Source organism: Sus scrofa, chromosome 3 (genome assembly GCF_054392235.1).
Source record: "Sus scrofa isolate SSC_HxYL_T2T_F1_AM1 chromosome 3, Sscrofa_HxYL_maternal_Yorkshire_Landrace_v2.0, whole genome shotgun sequence".
NCBI classification, from domain to species: Eukaryota; Metazoa; Chordata; class Mammalia; order Artiodactyla; family Suidae; genus Sus; species Sus scrofa.
In genome coordinates, this window is record NC_139385.1 from 76,130,276 (window position 1) to 76,149,821 (window position 19,546).

The window sequence follows — 19,546 nt, forward strand, 5'->3', positions numbered from 1 at the left end:
TTACTTCTGCTGTAGATATTATATTTGTGCTATTCTAATAACCAAACATCATGACAGTCTCTAGAGGAAATGATGAAAATGATGAGTGCCAAGAGTCTTAGGATCAGGTCTTGTAATTTGAGTGCTATTCCTGACTTTAAGGGCATGATACAGTGTCTGTGGCCAGTAATGAAGGAAGCTTCCTGGAGTGGCAGATCTGACCAGAGGCTACTGAGAAAATCAGGGCCAAGAGAGAGAGGGGGCACACCCCATTCTCAACTTGTTTGGGTAAACTTAATAGTGATAGTATAAACTAATAGCTGGAATGTGATGACAAGCTCAGAATCCGTAGTCGCCTAGATATTTCGGAACACGTCTGCCTATCTGCAAAGAGCTGGGCTTGTCTCTTCTATCATCATCTTCGGATCATGCAAAGAATCACAGATTAGTCAAATACCTAAATAATTCATGCCTTACAATTAACTGTCCTGTCAATTATCTGGTTGCTTCAGACAAAAGTCTTAGGAATTTAAATAAAGCACATCAATATTTTAACAATCTGTCTTCCCAATGAGATCTGTTTTTTTTTTTTTCTAAATTAAATGTTCTATGAAAGCCAAATATTGAATTTGCTTAGTATCAGGGCTTCTCAGGGGGAAGGAGGCATGGAGGCAGGTACAGTGGAGGAAACTAAGTCACCCTTATTCCTGTCATACCCACTACTAGGGAGTCTGAACCATCTAGGGCTCCAGGAAACACAGGCTCCAAACCAATAAGCCAACTAAGGCTTTTTTGGTTTTTCTTACTCTTCAGAGATTTAGACACGTGGCAAACTGCATATGATTTGCTAAGCAATAATCTCTGGTTTAGTGAGAATCATTGGGTGGATATATTTATTTTGCAGGGGAAATTTAATCAAGTGCCATGCTAATAATTACAAAATGTTGGGGATACACCACAGGAACTTCTCCAGTGACTGGAGTGTCAAATATCCCATGGTTCTTTCTCTTACCACTATCTTTGGCAGCTGGATATAGATTTCATATAACAATATGAATTGATCAAAATATCAAGGTGACTTTATAAACCAAATCAGTAATCCATATGCCCAATAAAATTTTAAGGATATGAAAATGTCTGTGCCAGAGTCACATATAAAATAACGTCACAAGGGAAAAAGCTAATAATACAGAAGATAAACTTAATTGACTTAAGTTTTAGAAAACAAAAGAATTATGAGACTACACCATTTTCAAAGACATTTCGATGAATAAAACTGTCAACTCAATATTTTGGAAGAAACAATTAAAATCAATCAATTCATAAAATGGCTGCGATACTAACATTGGTCTTCTAAAATTAGAGAATAGTTGATTTACAGAGTTGTGTCAATTTCTGCTGTACAGCAAAATGACCCAGTCATACATATATATACACATATACATTCTTTCTCTCATACTATCTTCCATCATGTTCTACCTCAAGAGATTGGGCACAGTTCTTAATCTCCTTTAATGACAATGCTATTGATCATTGTGCAACTGCTATCAGTCAATAATTAAGAGGAATCAAGCAGACATAAAAGCAATGAAAGATTCAGAATAATTCTTCATCATCATGTGATAAACACCCTGTTTCTATAATCATCCTACATAAACAACAAACATAGCTATTCACAACCACAGTTTCTTCAAGGGCCAAATTGGAACCAATATTTATCATGCTTTTGTTAAGAATAATATGACATTGGAATACAACAGAGTGTCTAGATCAAATAGATTCCCCTAAGCTTTATTTCAAACGTTATGCCTCACCTCTACTTATCCAAAACTCACAGCTCACTTTGAAAATGTGCTTTGACCATCTTAGCTCCATCCATCTCCTCGGTCAAGTTAAGGTGCAAAACAACAGGGACTCTGGACCCAGGCGTGGAAGGAACCTGTAACCTTCCTTAATATAGAAGTAAGGTATGGCTGAAGATGGCAGATGTAACAGACATATTTACCACTGCTCTTTTCTGAAAGCCCATTGCAATGACCATAAAGCAATTTTCTTTTAAAGGCATCAATCATCCAAAAGGATAAATCAACAGGAGAAAAGAGCGGCGGCAATATTCTGCAATTGGAAGTTAGAGGGAAGTGTGCTAAGTCCTTTAGCAGATCTGTGAGAGCTGAATTACAAGCCAGCAATGGGGAAAGCTCAGGACGACTCAGTTCATGCTGCAGAACCCTCAAAGACACAGGTATTTGAGGAGCAGCTTCTTTTGGAGGAAAGGAAGGAAAATGGTGAGGTTAAATGCAAGGGATGATAGCTTGAAACTCCATTTAAAAAGCAATAGGGTTCTTAGATCCTCTCTCCTAATCCATACTGTAGGCAACTAGAAGTTTATATTCAGAAGAAAACATCAAAGGAGGGTCTTAGGACAGACATAACTAATTGAGAGTAGAGACACCACACTGAGTACCTGAGCAATTATGAGCAAATTGACATGCCAATACTGTCTCCTACACTTATGGTCTCTACTGCTACAAGGTCCACAGCCTCTACCTAGAGACTGAAGCCAGAAGAAGCTGGACTGTTAAAAAAAAAATCAGATTCAATTGTCTGTTCCCTTAACACCCTACTCCTGCCAACGAAGGCTCCCTTTTGCCCCTCTATGAAGAATTCTGGTGGCTGTCACATAAGCTGCTGTTGTCTGTTTTCTGACAGGGTTCTGGTATGATCTATAGATGCTCTGAAAAGGAAGATCTGTTTAGAGTCTACCATCCAATTAACTCTGAGAAATCAAAAGGAATGTTAGGGAAAAGATGAATTAACACCTGGTAGAGGGTTTAACATGGAGCAAAGAAGATTATCAAAAGTCCAATATCATGTCCATGTCCACTAAAATATAAAACGTGAAGTAACGAAAAGAATCAAAGAGTGGCAATAGAGAAACCAGAAGACCGGAATGCCAACTTCGATTTGCCAAAAACTAGAAACTGGCACTTGCCACCTGCCTCTGTGAGTTGAATTATAAGCGCTGCAACTGCAACACCCTCTGAAAGAGTTCAGCGTGGAGATCAGAAGTGAGGTGCTCTGCGCTGTGGGAAAACGGGCAGAACAAGTCTTCAGATAGCTAGATATTTTTGGAAGATTTTATGTGCCCATTTCTTGCATTTCTTCATATCTATAAAAACACGAAAATCCTTCCTGGTAACATCTGTTCCTTGTGACGAGTAGTAATCTTCATGAGACTAGCAGCAAATTTCTATAAAAGGTGCTCCTGGTTGCAAGCACCTCACTCTTTCACCAAAATCACATATATGGTGACCTTCCCCCGTACCTCTTTGGAGTGGTTTTTCAGATCTCTCTGAAATGGTGCCTCCCTCCCGAGCTATAGTCTTTATTTTGCCCCAAAGAAAATATAACTCACACCGCTCAAGTTTTTCAGTCAAGATCTATGTACTTAACCTTGAAAATGTCCTTAACGATTTGATTTTTTGTAGATGTCTTGTTGCTCATTTTCAAATGAAAGGCCTGAAATCAGAAAACAGGGGCTTTAGGAAAAGGGATGTTGATCCTTTGAGAAATCCAAGGAAAACCAAAAAAAAAAAGGAAAGATGTGGTTTTACAGGTTTTACAAATGGTGAAAGAAAAACTAATAGAGGAGGGAAGAGGAGCAAACAGAGAAGATGACAAGCATAAAACTAGGCCAATGGTGAGAAAAGATCCAATATCTATGATTAGATAGTTTAGAGAATTTTTCATTTGTAAATGTCTCATGAATACAGAGAAAAAAAAAATACCTTTCCCCAAGGATTTGTGTGTCTATTTTGCAGGGATCAAAAGTGTGAAATCAGCCACCAGAATGCAGGACACTTAACTGATTCCCCCTAACCTCCAAGTACGCAGACTGAATAATAAAAAGGCTGATGTTTTTGTCTTCTTTCTCTTGAGATGAAATTCACACAGCATGCCAATGTTGTGTTCTTAAGGCACTTTAGAGGGAAAAGAGGAAGGAAATGCAAATGCTTGCAAAGGTGTGCACTGATTCCATGGGGCAGGGGAATGACTGGAGGATGAAGGATGAAGATAAGTAAGAATAACTACCACTTTGAAAACAATGTTAGAAAAAACCAAGGAAAAGGAAAGACCGGGTACCTGTCTCTGAATCTGATGACATTAAATTGACTGATTCTGCCATGTTGGCCTAGTCCGAGGCGGGTACAGGGCTGGAAGCATGAGGATGCCTTGGGAAACTTGCTAAAATATAGTCTCAAGCTCTATCCCTGGACATTCTGTAGTTTTAGAACCAGCAGGGCCCTAGAATGAGCATTTTTCAAAATCTACCTATGGGGTTCTGATAATGGAAAAAGATTCTTTTTTTTTTTTTTGGTCTTTTTGGGGCCATGCCCATGGTCTATGGAGGTTCCCAGTCTAGGGTTTGAATTGGAGCTGTAGCTGCTGGCTTACACCACAGCCACAGCAACACCAGATGCGAGCCAGGTCTGCAGACTACACCACAACTCAGGCAATGCCAGATCCTTAACCCACTGAGTAAGGCCAGGGATCGAACCTGTGTCCTTAAGGATGCTAGTCAGATTCATTTCAGCTGAGCCATGACGGGAACTTCTGATATGGAGAAAGATTTAAGAATCCCAATCCAAATATCCATGAACAGATGACTGGATTAGGAAGAGGTAGTATGTATACACAATGGAATACTACTCAGTCATAAAAAAGAACAAAATAATATCATTTGCAGCAACATGGATGGAACTAGAGACTCTCATACTGAGTGAAGTAGGTCAGAAAGAGAAAGACAAATACCATATGATATCACTTCTATCTGGAATCTAATATATGGCACAAATGAACCTTTCCACAGAAAAGAAAATCATGGACTTGCAGAATAGACTTGTGGTTGCCAAGGGGGAGGGAGAGGGAGTGGGGTGGTTGCAGAGCTTGAGGTTAACAGATACAAACTATTGCCTTTGGAATGGATTAGCAATGAGATCCTGCTCTGTAGCACTGGGAACTATGTCTAGTCACTTATGATGGAGCCTGATAATGTGAGAAAACGGAATGTGTACGTGTATGTGTAACTGGGTCACCATGCTGTACAGTAGAAAAAAAATTGTATTGGGGAAATAACAATTAAAAAAAATTTTTTTAATAAAGAAAAAAAAAATTCCTAGGGCAGTCAGGCAAAATGTGGCTTGCTCATGGAAACAGTACCTAGAATCATCATCAAAAGGGCCCAGCGCAAAAGCCAAATTCAACGCCTGAACTGCTAAGGCAAGGCTCCAGGATGATGCCATAAATGTGTCAGCTGCAGCCCAACCTACAGTGTTAGTAGAAACTGAGGTCAGCAATTAAGCTGTTGTTCAAGAGGATTTTGAAGAATCTGTGAGACTGCATATTTTAGTTCTGGCACTTACTGAGAGCAGAGTCCTTCCAAGGATGATAAATTATCTTTTTACAAATGGGGAAGTGGGTGTGTAGGAAGGGGTGTATTTAAAGGAGGTGTGCTTTGAAAAAAGAAAACAGCTACCCTTCGATGAAGAGCTCATGGGTCAGAGCCTGGCTCAGTCTCGCCTATTTCTAAGAAATTCAAAGGTTAGCTATCCAGGCTTACAGGTCTCCTCTGGAGTCCTGAATGTCCAGGCTGAGTAATACACAGCTCTGTAAGACTTCCCAGGAGATACCTCGCTTGCTGCTTTCTTACAAAAGTATTTATCCGCATTCACAAAAAGCAAACACATTTGAAACCCATTCTGTATTAAATCAACCCTTGACTTAGTCCACTAACTTATTACATCAGGGGTTCCCTAACTTGCCTGCTGCTAGAAATCACCTGGGATACATGCTAAATGTAGAGATTATCTAGCCCCGTGTAGGAAACTGATTCTGTGGGCTGGGCCTTCGGAGACAGAGTGTCTAATTTTCAATGGCAGAATTATGATCATTTTCTTCTGTTGATTTATCTCTGAGCTATATATGCAAACTTTTTGTGCCCTTTAGGCAGTGATGAGTTAAGAAAATTCCATAGTTCCTAGTCCATCCTGAGAATTCTGCAGAATCAAAACTAGTCCAGCTCCTCCCAGCCACTCACATACATCCCAAGAATTCATGAGCCTAAACAAGTCATGTTTGGAGAATGCACTTAAAGTGGCAGAACTGAGTGAGCTGCTTTGTGGAAGTCTTTGAACTGAAAAGCAAGTGGCATGCTTCGTATCACTTTGTTTCTACTAACAGTTAACTAGGATCATTTTAGACTTTTCTAGAAAGACTGGATGTAGGCTTTAAATACCATGTTAACTATAGAGAAATTTCTGGGCACCTCAAAGTGAGTCATGAAGAAGCCAAGAAGAGTTAAACTTAGCTAATCTTATAGTTGTATCCAGGTAGTCAAGCAGAGAAAACACGTGAGTCATTTTGTTCCAAAACAGGGGATACAAAAGACTCAAAAAAGGAGTTCCCACTGTGGCACAGTGGGTTAAGAATCCAACTGAAGTGGCTTGGGTTGCTGTGGAGGCACAGGTTCAGTCCCTGGCCTGGTGCAGTGGGTTTAGGATCTAGCATTGCCACAGCTGTGGTGTAGGTCATGGCCGTGGCTGGGATTGGATCCCTGGCTTGGGAACTTCCATATGCCATGGATAAGACTTAAAATATAGGGGTGATGTTGGTAATGCCACTGCTTCCCCTCCTCTGTCCCTCCCCACTCCTTCTTATTCTTTTTCCTCTTATTACTCTTTTCCTTCTGATGATGATGATGATGATAAATATGCTTATGGTTATTTGGAGAAGAGCGGGAGAAGAGGGAATTCATTTATTCATTCCAGAAGTATTTATTTACTTTTCCAGGCTAGATTCTCTAGATCCTGGGGATGGTGAATAAGACAATAGCCTTCTCATGGGAGCTTACATTCCAGTGGCAAAACAGACAATAACAATACAACCAAAGAGATGCTCAGATTTTGGGAGGTTGGCAGGTGCTACAATAAGAATTAACATATTGAGGTGACAAAGGATAAGGTAATCAAAGTGCAGCTTGAAAGAAGGGCCATCTGTACAAAGTTTGAGAAAGAACATTCTAGAGGGATGGGAAGTGTAAAGTCCAGGGGCCGAAGCAGCAAAGAGCCTGTCTGAAGCATATGGAGGTGTCATCACCAGTGAAACAACACATAATTCTCAGAGTGTAACAACTCCCTTAATGAATCAAGGGCAGCTTTTCAGGATGGGCTCAAGGCAGCTTTAGGAGGGCTTTGGGAGTTTAGCTTTGGAGGTCCTTCGATTTCTTTAAAGACAACTGTCCTTTGGAAACACAAAGGAAAGTTAATCCAGGCTCAGGGGTTTGGTGGTGGTGTACAGGCTGCTGATCTCCCTGACAGTTCTGTGAGGTCTTCCTTGAAATACCCAAAAGGCTTTCCCAGGAAGATCAATTGATGGATTGTGCTGTCCAGGCTTTCTTAACTAGGATGGCCAAGGCTGATGACTTGGCAGTCAACTATGTCAACAATCTCCGCTCATTGACTGAGTCCCAGACAGCCCCTTCCTGTCTCATAGTGTTCCTTATTCTTCCTCATCATATTGACTGACCTTATACGATTCAAAACCAACTCTCAAGGACTCAGTGAAGGGGGGTGTTTGATAAGGAGAGAAGCCAGTTAGAATGCTAAGCATGGGACTTAGGTTTGCTGTTAGAGTAGATTTTGATGGCATCTTCTGTTCCAGTGTTGATTTTCTGTTCTTTCTATCATAAGAAGAGTGCCTTATAGAAATCCATCATGGATAATGGGACTGATAACTACCCAAGGGGTTGAGACAAGAGATGACCAGCTCCTGCTCCAGAAATCACCAGCAATACCATTCTGGACACTTTCAATGACCCCTCTTTCTTCATAATCCCAGGCTGGTAGCAAAAAGGAAGCTCGTGTCCCAGCCTGTCAGGTAAACCCGTGTTCCTCCACCACACAACCCCCAGTCCTGCCTTCCCAGTCAATTCTTTTGGTTCCATCATTGCATTTACAATGCTCCCTTGAATTTCCTGAAGGATAACTGATAACCTGTGTCTAATAATTGCAAATCTTTAGCCCTTGTAGTTCTGATCTATAATTGGTTTTTGTTGCCAACTGTCAATCATAGTGACTTGTTTCATTTTGTTTTCAGTGATTCTGAAATGTTAATTGCTGTTCCTTGTAACTTGTGGGAATTCTTTGAGACCAGACTTTAAAGCGTATTCCTCTAGAGAGGATTGACTTGCTTCTGCCAGAGACCTGGCAACCCACCATCTAGAATATGTTAAAATGAAAGCTTGAATAGACTTTAGGTCACCCTAGAATATAGAGTCTGACCCCAAAACTCAGTGACTGTGAGATCATGGTTAGAAATTCTTAGGGGCAGAGGAGAGGCTCTTTTTTTCTGCTTTTAAAAAGCCAAGACAGCATGTATTTCCATTGCTTCTCTCTGCATGGAAGTTTTATTTTCTTTTGCCCTCAGTGTCACCATCTGAGAATCCAGGCTTTACACTGAGGTCTGAATCTGCCTGGCCATCCAGCTGGTCACAGACTTTGTCTCCTGTTCTTTATAAACTGTTCTGTTGAAAACCCAAGTCTAGACTAGGAAGAATCTGCAGACCCATCTCTAGTTTATTGTTTTCTTGTCATTTCTCACCTCTAACTCCCTGATGTTCTTGTGAGTTCATCCATGCATTGAAAAGAATTTTAAGAAGTTATACCAGGCACACAGGCATTAGGAGGAAGAAAAAGAGAAAGAAGAAAAGAGAAGGCTGGAAGAGGGGGAGCAAGGAGGGGAGTCACTGATTGCTCAGAACTGCTTTTGCTCCACAGAGAAGTTACTAGGCAGCCCTGAAGTTGTTATGACCCCCTCACCGCTTAGACTTAATTCATTACCAGAACTAAGACTGGGGCCTCATTTTGATGGTAAGGCTCCCTGCTTTTAATTCTGCTAAACTATCACAGTGGGGGACAAGGGAGGGTTTCATGTTGGAAGAACTTTTCCTGGCTAAGGGGATGGTATGTGAGATTACACGGAGAATTGACTTTCATGATCCAAGAGAAACAAATCTAGTTAGACCCATCTGTCCTGGGATCTTATTTAATTGTACATCATGAGCTGATAAGTAATAACAAACCCATGTATAAAATGTTGCACTTTTCAAAGGGCCTAAATCCCCCACCAGGATAACTATCCCACATGCTGGGTCCTTTAAGACCAAGGAGACCTGCCCTGTCTCCCCTGGGAGAGGGCTGTTACCTATACCTGTGCTCCACAACCACTATGGAAGTAAGCCCAGGTTACCCTAGTGTCAGCCCACCACCTGCCAGCCTGAATCTCCTCCTGAAGCCTCTCAGGACATTCTCATGATCTGTAGGATACTTGATTCTGGTGCGACATCTCGTGTACTCTCACCCGCATTCTTCCCTCCAAGGACTATGTCCCATCCGCATGGCTGGACCGTGCCCTGCCCCCCGTGCCTGACTGAGTGCCACCCAGCACGTCCCTCCACAACACTCCCTTGGCTTTCTGAGATCCCACCGAAGCAAAGGGATACAATAACAAAACAGGAGGAAGATTTGAGACTGCATTAGTCTCAGGAGACCTCTAGGGGTCACTCTGAACACTTTCTGGAAAAACAGGCAAATGAGACTACAAGCTCCATAATTCAAGGACGGAAGCCCCAGGCACTGTCCAAAGGATGCCCAGCCCAACCACACATTGTTGGAAGAGTAGCTTCAAAGGACAGTTTGGGTTTTTTTGGCCATATCCATGGCATGTGGAAGTTCCTGAGCCAAGGATCAAATCCGTTATCACAGCAGTAACCAGAGCCACAGCACAGACACCACCAGACCCTTAACTGGCTAGGCCACCAGGGAACTCCTTCAAAGGACAGTTTTAGACGTCAGAGAAAGAATTGGGGAACAGATTGTACTCACTGTTTGAGCAGGAACGAAATGAATTTGGAAACCGTCTCCTCATGGCAGCAAAGGTTTTACATGAAAAGCATAACGGTACAGGTGAATTTAAAGTTCAGAATTAATAGAGATGTGGGCACTGAACATATCGGAAGGCAGAGAATAGAAAGAAGGGAGAGGAGAAAGATTTCAAATAAGGAAAAGGCAAGGGAGATCTCATCAAAGGCACAAAACTTGGGATATCAGGATTCTTTCCCCTACATGAAAACTACCATCCCATTAAGGTAACTCTTAATTTCCCCTAAAAATAGAGAGCCAATATGGGGAGGTGTGGGCAACACCGGGTCATATATGGCCCATAAGCATCTTTAAACATTATTTTCTGCTCTATTTTACGCCAAATCTTTTAGTAGAGAAACTTATAATTGGCCAAAGTGGCTTTTTTGAATTTCATCCCTTTCTTTACATGATTACAGAAAGAAGAGAAATGAGAAGGCCTAGTTTATACTGGAAACAAATTTTATAGTTAATCAATAGCCTCATTCTTCCATGATAACAACTACTCAGTCTTTCTTCTACCTCCCCATTCGGGAGGAATCTGACATTCCAGCAATTTCTATGACAAAGTTATCTTTCAGTTGACACGGCCTTCAGAAGCTTTCATTGTCCCCCTCTGGGATCTGGGTCAGCTTCAACTCCTTGAACTTGTCTGCCTGTCCACTTCCGAGCCCCTCTCCGCTGTCCTACATAGAGCCACCTTATAGAGATTCTGATATGAAAATCACATTTATACAGAAAACCAATCAAGTACAGAAAACAATACCTAAGATAATTTTAAATGGAGCCTTGGAGGCATTTAAATTGTCTTAGAAAATGTTCACTGCACAAAGTTTTCAGGGAGCACAAAAACCATGACACTGTGTTCTCCTTGCCTTCTCTCTCTGCTTCTCAGTCAGGCTTTAGAATCTACATCACTCCTCCCTCCTTTCAGCACCAGAAGCCTTGCCTCCTTATCTTTTCCAAGACTCTTCTGTAAAAATACTCTCAGGATGAATTGCTTCTACATGAATGATTGCGTATTTATTTAATAAAATGCTATGCAGCCGGTAAACATACGGTTTGAGAAGGTTTATTGATTTGGTAACATAGTCACAATATATTAAGTCAAGAAAATAGATTGCAAATCACCATTTACAAAGAGTCCAATGTTTAAAACTCAAGGTACAACGTATGTGTGTCTCTGTATGTGTATAAATGTATCACTCATATGAGGTTAAAGAACATTGGAAAGACATACAAGATTATCCATAATGGAAAAAAAAAAGTGAATTTCATGGCAACTGTATGTATCAGAAGTCCCAGGACAGTCATAGGAACTCTTAGAGTTGGTGCACTCTGCAATGTACCAAAGCAATAGTAAAAATTTACACACGATAAAAATTTTAATGTATAGAATTATTTTAAAAGATTATCAACAATGATTATCTTTAGGGGGTGAGTTTCTAAACTGATTTTCTTTCATTCTTTGTGTTTTATCCTTTACAATGAACATATATTTCTTTTGCAACGTGAAAAAAAAAAAAAAAAAAGGCAGCGTAAAGCCTACTATTTTCAGAGCGCCCCAGGCCCTGGCTATCATGCCACATGTTCCTCTCCTAGTGTATGTTGAAAGCTTGGTGGAGTTTGGGCCCGAGATCTCATTTCCAACCTCGACCTCTCACAAACAGAATCCAACAGGAACTCTCTTTCCATTAAATTGACCTATCGCAAAGGCTATGACAATGACCCTTCAGGCACTTGTAAATATGTACATATGTTCCCACATCAACTTGTCCTCCTGGGCTTTTAACACGTGCATTGCATCAGTGGTTTACAAACTGTCCCCAGGGATTCACTGAGCTGCAGCAGGAGAGTTGAAAAAAGAGTCAAATATTTCGTAAAAATATATAATTTGAATTATTCATAAAAATACAGTTATAAAGTAACCTGCCACATTTTAACAGAGCTGAGACGGGAAAGTCATCCCTTTATGCCACCTGATTCTCTGCCATCATGGTGCAAACTTGTCTTTAATTGTGCAGTTAAGAAAATTGTGGTTTTGCATTAGTCATTAAAAAACAACCCAGAGTGTTTTCGTCTGTGAAACTGAACCAAGAAGTAAGACAGCACCACAGAACACAAGGTCCAGGCATATCTGTTCAATAACTGCTCATCACAAAGCCTCGCTAATGCCTAAGAGTGTGCTGGGTACTAGGAAGTAATGGTTTAACACATCTCCGTATTGTTCAACCTTTACTTTTAATACTTAGAATAAAAATTATATCTTTTCAGTTTTTTATATTTATAAGAATGTGAAGCGTACTGGGGTATTGCAGTGATGTAACTTTGAAACAATATTTTTCTACTTAACTCCCTTTTCAAATGTAATCTGTCTAGCAGAGTATCCAGGCATTGCAAACGGAGCTGTTTACAAAGTGTTACTACATCTGAGTAAATCAGAATTTTCTGTGCAACCAAAAGCAAATGAAGATATTAAAGCTGAAGATACACCCTAGGATGGCCGACACGACTGCAGCTGTCAGGCACACAACCCAGTGTCCATCTGATGGTCACAAATAGAATTTGAGCGCTTTATGCCACTGCTACCACTTGGCACAAGCCACCAATCTTTCATGAATTATTTGGGGGGCTCCTCGTCTAGTCTCCTGCTTTTTTACCTCCTGAACTCCTATGATCTATCCTCAACACCTAAGCCATGGCGTTTTCTACTCAACACTCTCCAATGGTCTCCAGTTCCATTAAAGCACAAGTCAAATTCTGAATAACGAGGCACAAGACTCTGCTTAGTCGGACACCGTGTCCCCTCGTGGACCCCATTTCTGCCGTCCCCTCACTCCTTTGCAACACGAGCCTCCCCAAGAAGGTTCCTCCAGAGCCCAGGCACCTTCTCGACGCCAACGCGCTTAACCTTGCAGCTCCTTCCCCCTCCAGTTCTCTCAGCTCTCTCCTCGCCTGAAGATCTTTAACCCAGTGTCATCTTCTCCATGAGCCCTTTCCTGGGTCTTCTTTTATTTTTCCTTTTATGGCTGCTCCAAGGCATATGAAGTTCCTGGGCCGGGGATCAGATCCAAGACGTAGTTGTGACCTAAGTCGCAGCTGCGCCAATGCCGGATCCTTAACCTGCTGCACCCAGCTGGGGATTGAACCTGCATCCCAGCACTCCCAAGACACCTCTGATCCCACTGCACCACAGTGGGAACTCCCCTGATCATCCTTACTTACACCTGCACCCCATGCTACTACCCCTTGGGTTTTATATTTCCCTGTTTCACTTGCCATCTGAGACAAGTCTTGCTCAAGGTATTGACTGATGGATTGATTGACCGTTTGGCTCTCCCCAATTTGTCTTTCATAGTCCCAGCTCCATGAAAGCAGAGAATTGTGTCTCCTTTTTTTCCCTTTTCTCTTCCCAGAATCCTAAAACAGTATTGGGCACAAGTAGCCAGACACACAATACATGTCCATTAAATGAATACAATATTGTAAATTCAAATCCATAACAAAATTCTTCTCAAAAAAATACCATGGTTCCTATCATGGTGCCACTTTTAAGGGGGGGGGTCTTTGGATGAAAAAGGAGTTTTACTGTCACAGAGAAAAATCTGTATAAAATTATAAGCCCCAGATACAAGTTTACATTTTCATTATTCTTTGTATTTATTTACAGCACTGAGCATAATACTCCAACAATCACCCTGAAGGCACAGATCCAACGGTCACACATCTTTGTGGAGAAGTCTCCCTCTACCCATTAGTCTCCACCTCTACAATAATGACGCGCTATTTAAAGGGGGGTTATTTTTAAGAATCTACTCTGGGTTACACTGTAAACTTGATTTTAAAAAAAATTAAGGCCACCAAGGTCTTCTTAAAACCATTCCAACAGTCTTTTCTAGCACTGCCACACGCTGTGATCATAAATTTGGCCACATGCATCTGTTCATTCAGAAACAGTTTCTTTTATGAGCAGGATCTTGTTACATCTTCCAATCACACTCAAATTGATCAACTTGAATATACTTTTGTGGAAATATCTAACAACTGCTGCCTTACTGACAGCAGTGTGTTCATGAGGCTAAAACATGGCTCAGGTCCCTTGCAGACAACTTTCTCCTAATCATTTGGTATATAGCTTTTTTCCCCTAGTGTCCATCCTCCTCCATTCCACACCACTTGGCATGTGTGTGTGTGATTTTTAGAACAGCTTCACTGACAAGTGAGCATTCGAAGTTGACTCTTCATCAGGAACAGATCGGAGGGATTTTAGAATCCAGAAGTGTCAGTTATGCCATTTTTTAAATCTCTTCCTCTCAATCTAATGACTTCTTTATCCTAATGCTACTGCCTAGCACATTAAGATGAAAATCTGCAGGGTGATAAATTGATAATACCTCTATTTCCAGAGCTTACAGAATTAAAAAATAAATTTCTTATAACAGCCGAGTCACAATTGACTAAGTTACTGGTTGCCATTAACTACAATAGGCTTTTCAGCCCAGGCATAGAGATGTATAGTGCTTTTTACGTTAATACATGCTATATCAAAATATAAATTGGACCTGTGGCAGTAGAAATGAATGCACTAGACAGAGCTTATGGAGCTGGTCTAGCTGCATCCAATTCTACCTTGAAATCATAAGAGAAGTGTGAAGTCCAAGTAAATTTTATACACTTTATAGAAAAGTCAATAGGAGGTGTTTTATTTCAGCCTTTGATCGTGGTGGTTCAAAGTGAATAGAATTTGCACACTTTAAAACATAAGTGCTATGCCCACCTATGTATTATCTGTAACCATATCAAAGCAGAAACCAAGTTTTCAATAAAAATCCAAAACATTGCTGCCACACAAGGTTGTGAACAGAAAAAAAACAAGCACCTGGAGTCAATAAAACACAAAAAAATCCATCAGCTCTGCTGATCTGCACGAGCTCATACTGGAAGAAAAAACTTTCACTTGACAGGATTCTAGATAACAAACTGAAAATTACGTGTCTGTCCCATCTCCAGCAAGTCTTCTTTAATCACATTCTGTGATTAAAGGAACACGGGAACATACTTCTTTTTCTGATTTATTTATATTCAGATCTTAACCATCACTCTGATCTCTGCCGTTTCTGCTTCCTTTTTTGGCAGTAATTTTTCATTGCTAGAAATACCATCCTGCCTTCACATAAAACCAAATTCCACATACAAATCATTAGCCTGTTGCCATTCTGTTAAAAACAAACAGAAGCCCAGATTTTATAAGCCTTCCTTTTTGTTAAATCCCTCATTCAAAAGATGAACACAGGATGGGAGCCACTGGCCATCAACATCTCTAGATTGACCTTGCACAGAACCTACAGACCAAGATCATAGAAAGTGTTGGCCCTCCAGGTCCTAGGGAGAGAGAAGTCCTCATAAGCCAGCTGGGTACCACGGGAGATGTCCACACCTTATTCTTTGTGTGCTGAAATTGGGCAAGTCTTCCAAAATCAGAGCATCTGAAGGTGTATGGAAGGAAACAGATTGGGGCTTTCAGTAGGGCCTGCTGCAACTTTTTGTTTTCTACATCAAAGTTCTCCAAAGGGTCCTGCAAGAACAGCTCAGTGTCTGGCAATATTGACTCCTGGCTTGACCCCAGGGAGCCTACATGGTAGATAGGGATGAGAGCAATAAGAAGAATCAGGCTGGAGGGAAGGACATAGTTCATTGCTCTGTCTCAGCCTTGCCTGAGGGTGTTCCAACAGTACCCACGGTGAACTTCGGAAACTAATAGATTTTTCAATGTCCCCATTCCCCATCTGACAACTATAGGGCCTTCCTTTAACATATAATATCAAGACCTCACTACAATTTCCCACTTTATGCTGACTTCTCTCAAACCCAGGAGTCCAGTACAAGAGGCGTTCTTGCTCATTCATGGTTGCAAGCAATGGGCATCAACAACATCACCTCTGATGAGTGAATGTAGCAAATCAATATAAGCATAATTCAGTGTCTTTCAAAACAAAGAATATAGATTTCATCTAGTTTTCAAGTACGCAAGAAGTAGCACATGCTATACCTTTAGCATAAACAGCTCTGGTCTCTGCTGCCATATCACTAGCTAGTAATAGCACCTATGTGAAAACCTGGAGACTCCTTTCCCAAAAGAATTTCTAAATGCACAGCGAATCAATAAGCTTACCCCAAGTTGCACTGCAGTAGAACTTTCCAACTGAACCAACTCTGTACAAACATTTGAAAACCTATCCCACTTCTTAATGCCTTTTAGGGATGAGGATCGGCATCCTCTATAGCCATCCTTGGCTTCCAAAGTTCTCTGTGTAAAGAGGTCTTCAGGATCCCCTTAGTTATTTCCATCTACCGTCTACTTTTGCCAACTGAAATCTTACCGAAATCAAAGGCCAGCCACTAAAATGACCCAGAAATCACCCAAGCAAAAAGCCGGAGTTTTCCTATGAAACCTCTTTCACCAATCTCTTCCAATCTACTAATACACTCTGAGACCACATCAAGACCTGACTCTCCAAAGTAACTCTTGGGTTTCACTAGGCTCAGGGGATCACCTGGCCTCTTTCCACGCTGTGTAGGCTCTCCATGTAGCCACCAGATGGCGCACCAGAACCCCCAGCGGAAGGCGCGGGCCGGGAGCCCGGGACTTACGTTGTTCATGTATTCGCTGAGCAGGTCCTGCAGCGCCTGGCGCACGGCGTTGCACTCGGCCACGATGCGCTCACGCCTGTCATCCCGGGTGCACGAGGAGTCGGCCATGAGCGCCGCGCCACTAATGATGCTCTCCAGACGCTCCTCCAGGGACGGCCGGAACCGGGCCTCGCTGAACGTCATGGGGTCCAGGATGATCTTGTTCTGAAAGTGCAGTAAAAAGTAAAATAAAATCAGCAGAGAAGAGGCGACGGCCTCTGCATCCTGTTTTCTACGCCAGAAATTTCTGAGGCCAGGACACGAAACTCTCCGTGTTGAAGAAAGTAGCTACTTTAGACGAATGCTAACAGAGCCTTGACAACGTCTCAACTTTCTGGAAGATATTTTGTCCTGAATCTAATCTTCAAAGAGATTTTGTTTCTTCATAGAGAATACGCCCCATTTTGTTTCAAGAATGAGTTCTTGGCAAAGGCGATCTTAACAGACAGGTTTTCAAATGAGATTGTGACACTGGTCTGACTTTTTTTTTTTTTTTTTTTTTTTTAATTTGTAGCCTTCAGGGAAAGCACATTTCAAGGGAGCGCTTTGGGGGAAGATTTTAGAGCCAGAGGCTAGAACACAGTTTATAACCAACACTTTTAGGATGCATTAGTGGTGAGGAGTGTATACACTGCCTCTCCCCTCATGAGAAAGAGTTCCATAGCAGGATGCTTCTGAAACTTGAGCAACGAGCACCCAACAGGCATACACGGTATAAATGACTACTGCTAGCAACTAATAGGAGTTTTATTTTTTGTTTTGTTTTTGGCCACAACCACAGGCATGTGGAAGTTCTCTGGCCAGGGATCAAATCTGCACCACAGCAGGGACAAGGCCAGATCCATAACCCACTGAGCCACCAGGGAACTCCACAACTAGTATATTTTGTATAAAAACTAGCATTCTAGAAAAGGGTTCAAAATATGTGCCCATGTATGTGTGTGTGTGTTTGTCCTAATTACTTGACAGTATCCTGATAAAGGCACTGATATTTTCTGAAGGCGCTTATATAAGGAAAAAATAGAAACATATCCTAAAAGGAAGGTATTACAGAGAATTTAAGTTCTTCACAGTTTTTCCCCTGTGAAGCTGAGGACCCTGGAACCATGTAGGCGGAAATGTCCAGAGGTGGACAGAAAATATGCATTCAGAATTCAACAGATATCTCAGCCTGTATAAGAATCCAGGAGTCATCAGGGCCATGTGGACACAAGGTCCTGAATGGTATCCTCGCAAAGCAAAGAGAACAAGAAGAGCAGGCCAAAGAAGGCCCAGTTGATCCAAATTTCCAAGGATTTACAGAAGGATGAGAATCAAAAAAGATCAAAAATGTAATTAGAGGGAAAGAAGAAGAAGAACCTTGAGAACAGCATTTCTAGCAAGTCAAGGGAATGGAAAGACTGATGAAGTGTGTGGTAACTAATTGCAGGAAACAGAGAGGCAACAGTGACTTGGCCCAATGGTTGGTTTCCATGGGCGAACCCTTTTCTGTTGCAAACAAAAGAGATTGTTCCAACGATGTTAATCAAGGGGGAATGACTTACTGCAGGAAACAGTTTGTTCATGTGTCCTAGAGGGACACACTCAGAGGTTCAAGGACCAGCATGGTGGTGATGGCGTAAGTGATCTTCTGACCGTAGGATCCTTTTGGTGGGTGCCATTCCACTGCCCTTTCTTTTGATGTTCATCATATACATATATGTCATATAGATATATGTGATGTTCATCATTTACATGTCCATTTTTAGAAAGACAATTTCCCATGTCCGCAAATATAATACAGAAAGCAAATGAGAGTAGGTAGTTATACAATTGCCCACTTGCCACCTACTGAGTACCTACGAGTACTTCGTGCCTACTAGTGGGCTTAGTGTTAAAAAGAGGCTGAAAAGCATAAGACACTTTGTATGATTTTTTTTTCTAACAGGATATAAAATAACTGCTTAGTTATTATAAAATAGATCTGAGTATACGCTCTGAGAAAGTTTGCCTTAACTCTCCAAAGCTTCCTAAGGTATCTGCTGAAACCCGTGCTCAAAGCATCATTGGCTCTGATCCTCAGATTCCTGTTAAGAGGCAACTCTCCATAGCAGAGAGATACTTTTGGCACAAAAAAGAGGAGACCTGAGTAATGAATGAAGCAGGTGGTGACTTTGAAAGAAAGAAGCACCCACTAAACACAGACCAGGTCTGAGGTCCATGGGATCTCGGATTTCCCAGGGAATTATTCATTGGTCAAAGCTCTCGCTTCAGGTTAAAGGGCAAATGTCTGAGGTCCTGCAAACAGGGGTAAGCTATTCTGGGGCAGGTTTTTGCATAAAGACTACCTTCACATTTGTACCTTCTTAGGTCTTAGACAAAGGATAATTTTTATTTAACTCAGTGTACTTAGATCCTATCCCTTGGGCCCGAGTAGCCCTCCAAAGAGTGTCCAAAAATCACGTGGAGGCCTTTTACTGTGGATGCCTTTGCAGGGTTCATATGGGTGAGATTCCCAAAGGAAGGTTGAGAGGGGGGCACCGGGGTCCTGCTCTGCCTGCCATCTATACTGGAGCTGCCTCTGCAATGACTCTTCCCACTGGGATCCATATGAATTCTCTCTTGCTCTTCCTCTGTCTTCCTTTCTACTGCTTTTCAGAGGATGCATTTAAAATAATTTTTAGGAGTTCCCGTCATGGCGCAGTGGTTAACGAATCCGACTAGGAACCATGAGGTTGTGGGTTCGATCCCCACCCTTGCTCAGTGGGTTAACGATCCGGCGTTGTCGTGAGCTGTGGTGTAGGTCGCAGACGTGGCTCAGATCCCACGTTGCTGTGGCTCTGTTGTAGGCCGGTGGCTACAGCTCTGATTAGACCCCCAGCCTGGGAACCTCCATATGCCTCGGGAGTGGCCCAAGAAAT

General features: G+C 41.7%; 1 protein-coding gene across 12 annotated transcripts in view; it reads right to left on the bottom strand.

Moving 5' to 3' along the window:
- CTNNA2 (catenin alpha 2) overlaps nucleotides 1-19,546 on the bottom strand; it is a 1,217,074-nt gene that overhangs the window by 757,171 nt on the left and 440,357 nt on the right. For all 12 annotated transcript variants that reach the window (XM_021088202.2, XM_021088201.2, XM_021088200.2 and 9 more), the window contains one exon: nucleotides 16,608-16,811. In XM_021088202.2, the coding sequence (XP_020943861.1) occupies nucleotides 16,608-16,811 (204 nt within the window). The remainder of the gene's footprint in view (nucleotides 1-16,607; nucleotides 16,812-19,546) is intronic.